This window comes from Corvus cornix, chromosome 4A (assembly GCF_000738735.6).
Source record: "Corvus cornix cornix isolate S_Up_H32 chromosome 4A, ASM73873v5, whole genome shotgun sequence".
In the NCBI taxonomy this organism is placed as follows: Eukaryota; Metazoa; Chordata; class Aves; order Passeriformes; family Corvidae; genus Corvus; species Corvus cornix.
In genome coordinates this window covers 13,190,035-13,199,265 of record NC_047058.1, presented here as the reverse complement: position 1 = coordinate 13,199,265, position 9,231 = coordinate 13,190,035, and the positions used below count along the sequence as shown (strand labels likewise).

At 51.5% G+C, this 9,231-nt stretch overlaps 1 protein-coding gene across 1 annotated transcript; it reads left to right on the top strand.

Annotated features, from left to right (window-relative positions):
- The first annotated feature begins 2,661 nt into the window (after positions 1-2,661).
- On the top strand, positions 2,662-8,960 carry HMGB3 (high mobility group box 3). Its single transcript, XM_039572270.1, has 5 exons — positions 2,662-2,767; positions 5,487-5,643; positions 6,169-6,308; positions 6,801-6,975; positions 7,470-8,960. The coding sequence occupies exons 2-5, from the start codon at positions 5,494-5,496 to the stop codon at positions 7,611-7,613; spliced, it is 609 nt and encodes a 202-aa protein (XP_039428204.1). The 5' UTR covers positions 2,662-2,767; positions 5,487-5,493; the 3' UTR covers positions 7,614-8,960.
- Positions 8,961-9,231: the final 271 nt, after the last annotated feature.

Here is a 9,231-nt window from a genome sequence, read left to right as displayed (position 1 = left end):
GATACTGCCTGACCTGGGTCCCTGCTGTAGGATGTACGGTATGGCTGACAGTTGCTTAAAAATGTGGCATGTGTTGTCAAAATAAATCCTGCCTGGTGGGCATCAGGTCAGGACTTTCTGAAGGGAAGGTACAGAGCTATGTATTGAGCTCCCCTAGCATCAGTGCAAACACTGCTGCCTGCTGTGCCAAAAGCCAGGCATCCTAATGTTTCTTCTAGTTATGGTTTTCTTCTCATGCTTCCTATAGCTAAATATGTGGTAATATGTAATATTAAAAAATAAACCCCAACCCTAAACCTCACAAAATTTACCAAACCCACACTTGGGAGTGTTCCTGCTCCTGGCTGTATCCTTCTGCACACTCCTTTCTTTGCCTTGGCTCTGGTACTCACCTGACTCCTTGGTACACCGGTTCAGTCCACTAATCCAGCAGAAAACTAACCCAGCATAAAAGGAGGTAGAGTTTTGGGCTTTGTTTACTTTTTGTTGGGTTAGTGAGCTGCCTTGTCTCCAAGAGGGGCCAGGAGAGGACAGGTGTGCTGCATGAGGAAGGGAGACTGCAGGGCCTGGAAGAGGTTGCAGCAAAGGATTAGATTTGCTCTGCCAACTTTCTGGGTTGCTTTCTTGGTGCATGGCAGGAAAGGGCCCAGACTCAGGGGCCAGGTGCAATGTGTGGGGCTGAGGGCACTGCAGGAGAATTGCAGCAGTGGCAGTTCTGGAGGTGAGTAGAAGCTTTCCCTCTGGGGGTTATGTTCACCCATTTGCTACTCAGCCCTCCTCTGCTTTCAAAAGCATGCTGCAAGTGCTAGGATAAAACCTCCAACCCAGCTGTCTCTCAGCTACCAAAATATCTCCTTTGCCCCTTGGCCAGCTGTCAAAACTTTCCTGGCCCTCCTAGAACAAGTGTCTAAGGGAATGTTTCCCTTGGCTGATGAGAAATCGGGGGGATGCTCTGGAGATGACTACAGGACTGTGTGTTCGATGCCAACTGCCGCTCCGAAGCCAGCTCCCGAACAGCCTGTCCATCCCCTTAGTGATGGTCTCTGCTTGGTGTGCTCTGGAGGGTGACACTGTGGTTTGAGGAAGAAAGTGCTCCAGAATAAAAAATTGTGCAACTCAGGAGCCAAGAAAAAAAAGCCTTAATTATTCAACTAGTTTGGAACACTTGAAAGTATCCCTAAAAATAGGTGAGAGGGATGTTTGTCAGCTACAAAGAGATTATCCTGCAGTAGTATTGCTTGTCTTATTTTATGATGATGCTACAGAATACAGTCCCTCAGGTAACCTCATTAATGTTTATGAATGAACCCCTTGTTTTATACTTTTGGGTTTAGAAGGTAGAAATAGGGCAAGAGGCTAGTAAGACTGATTTTATCATGTATGCTTTGAAAAGCTCAGGGACACAGCTGTAAGGTCTCTATAAGCATATGGATAACAATTGGATTTGGGTGCTTGCTAGACTGCCTGAGATGTACCCTAAGGGAGAAATCCAGGCAGGACTTTGGCTAAAATCCTGGGTGAAATTCTGCATGCTTCCCAGTGGATCTGTCAGCAGGAGGTTGGCACTCTTCTGTGTCTCATCAGTCGTTTTGTTTTGATCTCTTCTAGCAAAGGCAACCTGGGACCATATGTTGTTATAGCCATAAGCGTTTCCACAGGGCAGTATCTGGTAAACTCTGCTGCCTGACAGCGGCTCAACCCAGGGTGGAGGCTTCTTTTCACTATCTGTTCCTTAAAGAGGGCAACTGTTTCTTCTGGCTATCATGGTAGGATGGCAGTTACGACCAGCCCATAACAGTGTGGGGTGGTTTTTGAGTCTTACCGCTCCATCCTTAAAAATAACAGCTCTTTTTTCCAAGCCAACCAGCAATTGTGGTCAGCCACGAATACCAGTTTAACCATTTGGCAGCTGCCCTATAGGAAACAGCTCTTTCCAGAGAGCCAAAGGAGCCTGTGGCCCTAGAGCCACACTGGTCTGGTTTCAGTCAGCAGGGCACACTTACAGATTTCCTTGTACGCAACCAGCCTTTTAATAACAAGCAAATCCTGGAAAACTTAATACCAAACAAATTGTAGAAGTGTGTTAGAACTAGTTATTTCTTGATGAACGAGTGAGTAAAACTCTGTTCCTTCCCCCACAAACACGCAGTTTCTTGCTCTGTAGTTCCTTCTCCACCCGTCGTGTGTTGGGACTGTCAGCAGAGTTTATTTTGGGCTCGGTTCCACTACGCGCAGTAGTAGCCGGCTCCGCAAACAGTGCGCTGCAACTGGAACCGCCCCTTACGGCTTTAGGGCAGAAAGCAGCAATAACGGGCTATTGTCGGCCGGGGCATCCCGCCCGGCGCCCCGGGATGGTGCCGGGGCTGCCCCTCGCCCCCGTGGCTCGGCGGGCGGTGCCGGAGCCCCGCGGTCCCCGCTCGGTGCCGGGGGTCCCCCGGGGGTCCCGCGACCCCCGCGCGCCAACTTTCCCCTCGCCCCCCCCGCCTCCCCCCCGCGCCCCGGCGCGCGCTCGCCGCGCTCCCCGGTCCCCCCGGCGGGCGCTCTTTTTGAATGAATGACCTCACCCGCGCCGGCCAACCGCCGCGCGGCCGCGCTTAATATTCATGAGGCGCCGCGCCAATGAGCGGGCGAGGAGGTTGTTTTAAACGGCAGAGCCCCGCAGCCAATCAGGCCGCTCTCGTAGGCAGCCAACGCGAGGCTGAGCCGCGCCGAGCCCCGCGTCGTGCCCTGCGCTCCGCTCCTGTCCACACTACCGCGAACAATACAGGTACGTGCAGCCCCGCCGCAACTTTTCGGGGGGCGGCTGCCCCCTGCCCGCCCCGCCCTGCCCCCGCGCCTTCGCCCCTCTGTCCTGCCTGCCCTAGCGTGCTTTTTTTTTTTCTCCTTTTTTTTTTTTTTGTAATCTTGCGTTCCGTTTCTTCCTTTCTCCGAGTTTTTAATTTTTTTTTTTAAATTAGAAAAAAATCGGGAAATTCACCCAAAACTTTGTTTCCCTCCTCTCGCGGGGATCGGTGGTGCTGGGGCAGATGCTGCGCGCAGCTGGCGGGGCGGTGGGCAGCGGGCGAGGCGCAGCATTTGCCCCCCGTCCTCCTGCCCTGCCCCGCCGGGAGCTCCCCCCGCCGCCGAAGGGCCACCTGCCCCCGGTGCAGCCCCGCAGCTCCGCGCTGGGCTCCCGTGCCGCTGAGAGTAATATGGCTGGTGCAGCAACTACACCGGGACTAACTCCTCTTCTCCCCCGCATGGGCAGGGATTTTTCTCTGCCGCCTCCTAATGTCGCACGGCAAAACGCGCGGCGCCTTCGGCTTTTATGTGCCCCCTTCCCTGAGTGAGCTCGGTGGGGCTGGCGGTGGTGGGAAAGTTGTCGGCCGTGCGCAGTGCCGTGCCCGCTGTTTATTCTGCATTAATATGGCTGTCGCTTTAGCATCTGACAGGGATAAACCCTGCGCGCTGCGCCCGGCGGTCCCGGCCAAGCAGTTTTTTTCTCGCCGCCGCCGCCTCCAAACTCCCCCGATCCCTTCGCTTCTGCCTCCGCTGCTCTTCCCCTGCCCGGGAAGGTGTCTCTGGTGGGGCTGCGCCCGCGGCGGGGCCCCGCATCGCCTTTTCCCCGCGCCGCGCTGCCCGTGCTGTGGGCATTAATATGGCTGGCGCTGGAGAGCCCCGGCGAAGGGAAGAAAGACGTGTGAGCGGCACAGGGATGGGGAGGGGGGTCGCGGCGAGGAAAATCTCCTTCCCGGCGCCCCGCCGGGGGCTCAAACCTTTCGCTTTCGCCCCGGCTCCTCTCCCCCCACCTTCCCGTGCCCTCGGACGGGCGCCGGGGGGCCGCCCCGGGGCTCCCCGCACTCTTTTTCTGGCAGCGCGGAGGAGCGTAGCGGCGGCGGTAATGGCTGCACGGGAGCCTTTGTTAGAGAGCGCTGCGCTAGGCAGGGGCCGGGGGGGGGGCTCCCGCCCGCGCCCCGGCCCCGCCGCCCCCGCCGCCCGCCGGGGGGCCAGCGGGGAGCCCCTTCGCGGCGGGGGCGGCGTTTTGGCGGGGCCGGCGGCCGGGGGCGGCGGGCGTGGGGGGCCGAGCGCGGCGGAGAGGGAGCGCGGCTTTGTTCGGCGGCGCGGCGGCGGCGGCGCCGGGAGAAGCCATCTTAGCGAGCGGGGCCGGCCCTGGGCGCGGAGCGCGGTCGCCGCCGCTCCCGTTGCCGCTCGCCCCGGCCGCCCGGGGCCGGCCCGGCGCCCCGCGCCCCCGGCCGCCGCCCGGCCCCCCGGCGCCCCCCGCCCGCCGCCCCGCCGCATTTCAGGGGCACTTTCTTTCATCAGGAGGCGTTTCACAAAATGGAAGATGAATTATTGGCGTCTGGCGGAGCCGCCGCTGCCCCCGCCGGCCCCGGCCCCGCCGCAGGTGCCCGCGCCCCGCGCCGCGGAGAGCGGCCGCCGCCGTGACCTTGGGGGGGCGCAGGTGCGGGAGGGGCGCGCAGCGGGGCCGGGCTGGGCCGGACCGGCCGCCGCGGGCCGCTCGCCCCCAACTTCGGAGCGGGGCCGGCTCCGCGCCCCGGCCCCTGGTACCGCGGGTTTTTCGCCCCCGCGGAGGCAGCGGCGTCCCGGCAGCGGCCGGGCCGGGCAGGGCGGCTCACGGCCACTTCTGCTGCACCTGGCGCGTTAATGGGCGCAATTAAATATTAACGTTGTGCTAATAAAAATTAAATTTTCAGGCGAGTGAGACTCTGTAAATAGAAAATACTGTTGTGGGCTTATGTGTTTTGATTTTTTTTTTTTAATTAAGCGGGGAAAATTTAATGCAGAAGCAGGAAAAGAAATATAGCCCAAAAGTTAGCACCATCCTTTCGGTGACTTGCTGATTGCTTCTTTGCACTGACCACTATGCCTCAAACATGTGTCACTTGGTGGAGCAAGAGCAAGCACAACTCACCTCGTAGGGCTCCACAGGTCCTATTGTGGTTAAAGTCAGCCTTTATTTGTGCCCTTTTTATATATAAAAGGTTATTGCAGTTTTTTTGAGGCAACTAATTTGTCTTGCCTTCTTACCTGGGCAGCAGCTGCTAACATGTGAGCTCCAGCTCCTGAAGGGATAAGTCACTGCCTGGCAGTCTGCATGCCACTCCAGCTCCAGTGTGGTAGCCAACTAAAATAGATATTTTATATTAGTTCATATATAATTCTTAATAGACAGAAGTATGTATATTTAATAGGCTGTCTCCAGTCTTTGGACATGATGTAAACATATATTAATGTAACACTTAAATCCAGTGACTGGTTTCTCTTGGCTTGTCTGCAACCCAAGTATCAAGGGAGAATAATTTAAGTCTCTATTGGGGATGGTAAGAGCTGTCGAGGGAAAGAAAGGGATGTGTTACTGATGGGACATCTCGTCAGAAGATGGTGAGGTGTGTATATAAATATATGCACACCATATATGTGTACATCCATAGGTGTATGCATTCATCTATATCATTCACTCGTTATTTTTTCCCCCTTCGCTACAGAGGCAACATGGCTAAAGGTGATCCGAAGAAGCCCAAGGGCAAGATGTCTGCCTATGCCTTCTTTGTGCAGACGTGCCGTGAGGAACATAAGAAAAAGAACCCAGAGGTTCCAGTCAACTTTGCAGAGTTTTCCAAGAAGTGCTCAGAGAGGTGGAAGGTACCTTAATTTGTGACTTCCTGAAGGGATAACTTCTTATAGTATTTGCTAGGATGGTGTGTCTGTGTGTGTGTGTCTGAACATGAAGGGAACCAGTGCTGTTTTGGGGTGTGTGCTGTTCTTGGCAAGCTGTCCTAGCCATTGGTGAGGTGCTGCTGAAGCCTGTAGCAATACTGAATGTTTTAGCCTTGCATATCTGCCCATTTAGGTGCTTCCACTATAGTCTGGCCTTTTTTACTGTTCCCAAGCAATGCCCCTCAGTAGCTACTTTCTTCCAGGTGTGTGTCCTGGGGAGGACTCTGGCTGTGCTTGTCTCATTGCTGTTGTTTCCCTGTTGCTGAGTATGCCAGTGCTGGCTGTGATTTCCCGTACAGGACCTTCGTCCCCAAGGTGGTCCAGTTAGAAAACAAACAAAAACTGAAACTCCCATATCAAGTTGATGTGTTGGCTTGTTTACATAAAGTTTGTCAGCTATTGAACAGTTGGGTAATCACAAGTTTGGTGTCTCATGTTTTGATTTTTTAGACCATGTCAAGCAAGGAAAAGGCTAAATTTGATGAAATGGCAAAGGCTGATAAGGTACGATATGATAGAGAAATGAAGGACTATGGACCAGCTAAGGGTGGCAAGAAGAAGAAGGACCCCAATGCCCCAAAACGACCACCGTAAGTGACTTCGAGGCATTAAATGCACAAGTGTTTTGGTTCATATTCATACCCTGTATGTAACAGGGGTTTCCAGGAAGGAGGTAGATGGGGGACACAGTGTTCATATAGCAGGATTGGTAGTGATACTGTCTTGTAAACCTCCTAGGCAGCTTGCACTGACATGAATTGTCAATACTTGGTACCCTTAAACTCGTAGTGTTGGAAGACACGGAAGTGACTGAGTCACAGTGAGACTTGTGTGTCTAAGATGAAATTGGGTGAGGGGATAGAGAGCACTTAATTTAAAAAGCATTGAGTGAAGGCTGCAGGTCTGGGCCTCAGTAAAATCAAAACACATTTAAATTTGTGCTTGATTTTAGAAGTTAAAAAAATAGTTTCTACTCTGCGTGCTCATGCATGTGGGAATGTTGTGGGTGAGGAATGGAGGAAGGGGTGCTCCCTGGGTGTGCTGCTGCAAATGCTGACTGTCCTCTGGTCTTTCTCCCCAAGGTCTGGCTTCTTCCTGTTCTGTTCAGAGTTTCGCCCCAAGATCAAGTCCACAAACCCTGGCATATCCATTGGGGATGTAGCGAAGAAACTGGGTGAAATGTGGAACAACCTCAGTGATGGTGAAAAGCAGCCTTACAATAATAAGGCAGCTAAACTGAAGGAGAAGTACGAGAAGGTAAGGAGAGTTGTTGCTTGTGCCTCCTCTGTACCAGCTCTTGCGTTGATGTATTTTTGTAACATAGGCCCAGCTCAGGTGGCCCCAGCATAGTTACAGCCGAGCTTTGCACAGGTTGGGGCAGAGCAGGATAGAGATCCACAGGCAGATTCCAGTGAGGAGGGAGAGCTTTCCCCAGTGATGTGCAGCAAGGCTGCTGGTGTTGCTTCACAAAGGGTTTGCTGTGCTGTTACAGGAGCTTTGTCCCATTATCAGGAAACTTTGAGAGGCTGGGTTCTCTTCTCCTCCTCAGAGAAATAGCCGTGAATGCAGGGTTCAAGGCCTCCATGATCACGCTCAGGTGTCTGCATACCTGTGTTCTCCTGTGCTGGCTGTGTCTCCTTGGGGGGTGCAGCCAGGCAAGGCCAGTCCCTTTACCTTAATGCCCGCTGCTGTACAAATGCTGTGTGTGTTTGCTGCTTAGAGCAAATTAAGACATCCCCTTGACTTTGCAGGATGTTGCAGACTACAAGTCTAAAGGAAAGTTTGATGGCGCAAAGGGAGCAGCAACCAAAGCTGCTCGGAAAAAGGTAGAGGAAGAAGACGAAGAGGAGGAGGAGGATGAAGAAGAGGAGGATGAAGATGATGATGATGAATAAAACTGTACAATACTTGTCTCCATGTGAATACCATAGAGTAGGGGAAACACCATAAATGAAGCACCTCTTATTTGAGATGGTGTCTCTTGCCCTTATTAGGCTTAATTAAAAAAAATTGGATTCCGATCGCGTTGTAGTTTCTAAAAGTGCTCTAGAAATTGTAACTGGTTTACATGAAGTGGCCATGGGTGTAGTGAGCACCCTGAAACTGTATCAAAGTTGTACATATTTCCAAACATTTTTAAAATGAAAAGGCGCTCTAGTGTTCTCCTAACTCTGTGCACTTTGCTGTTGGTGTAACAAAGCATTTAAAAATGTTTCAAGCATTTTTTTAATTTGTAAGGTGGTGTTACTATATGGTTATTGGCTAGAAAATCCTGGGTTATAAACTGTACATATCTATAGTTTGTAAAAACTAGACAGATTCTTGTGGTACATGCTTAGAGTTATGATGCCTTAGAGGAGCAGTGATTACTTGGAAAGGCTGTACGTTCCCCGGGGTGCCATGGCCCAAAGCATGCACTGTGAGGGTAGATCTATTTACACTACAGTGGGCGTCCATTTAGCTTAAAGTTGTCTTTCTGTATATAGTGAAATAGCATTCTGCTGCCATTCTTAGTTGTGGAAGGGGGTTCAGCTGGCATGAGAAGTGTATGGATTTTTTTAGTTAAGTGCGGTAGTTTTTAAACTGAAACTGTAGACATCTCTTCATCGTCAACTAAGTGAAGAGCCAGTGCAGCAACTGAAGTTCAAAAACACTCTGTACTTAAACGAATTTGCAACGTTCTGTTTTTTTTTGTATGTTTAGAATGCTGAAATGTTTTTGAAGCAAAATAAACAGTATTACATTTTTAAAACTGTTCTTGACAACACTCTAAATTTCTGGTTTAAGAGGATCTTAACAACAGCAAGAGGTTCATTTTGAAGTCTGTGGCATCCCTCAGGGCTGGTGACTTAGGAAACATTCTGACTCAAGGATTAAAAAAAAAAAAAAAAAATTAAAAAATGGTGGCCAGCCAAAACTGGCTGAATTGAAAGAGATGGCTGCTCCAGCTAATATGCAATCGTAACTGTTTATGGCTGAGTGGCATAAGATGCTATGCAAGTTTGAACTTTATTACTTGAACTTGGGAGCCTAAATGAACATTCATGACGTAATTGTTTGTTTGTGTGTGTATATAGCAGCATTCAGAGATGCAGAGAAAGGTAGGTGGCTAGGAATGAGGCTGACACCATGGAATAAGTATAAAAGCATAGTTTGGATTTTTTTCAGTTGTGTTGGGTGAATTTATAGCCCAAATGCATTGCTGTACATATTAAAATGTGCCTTTTTTGTCCTGTGTTAAACTGTTTGAGACTTGTGGTTTTTTCTAGCCTCTTGTTTCATGGCAGGAGCCAGGCGCCTAAGTCTAACTCTCTGCTGAAGTAGGAGCGTGGCGCAGGTACTTGGTCTGTGTCCTTTCTCCAATGACACAAGTTTCAGTAGGAATTGGGGGCTGTGAGGTGGGGTGGGGGGAGCGACAGGTCTCTTTCCCCTCTGGTCACCAGCTGGCTGTGTCAAAGTCTTGCCTTCTTTCCAAATCCAAGCTGGGGATGTTTTGTGGCACTTGAAAGAGAA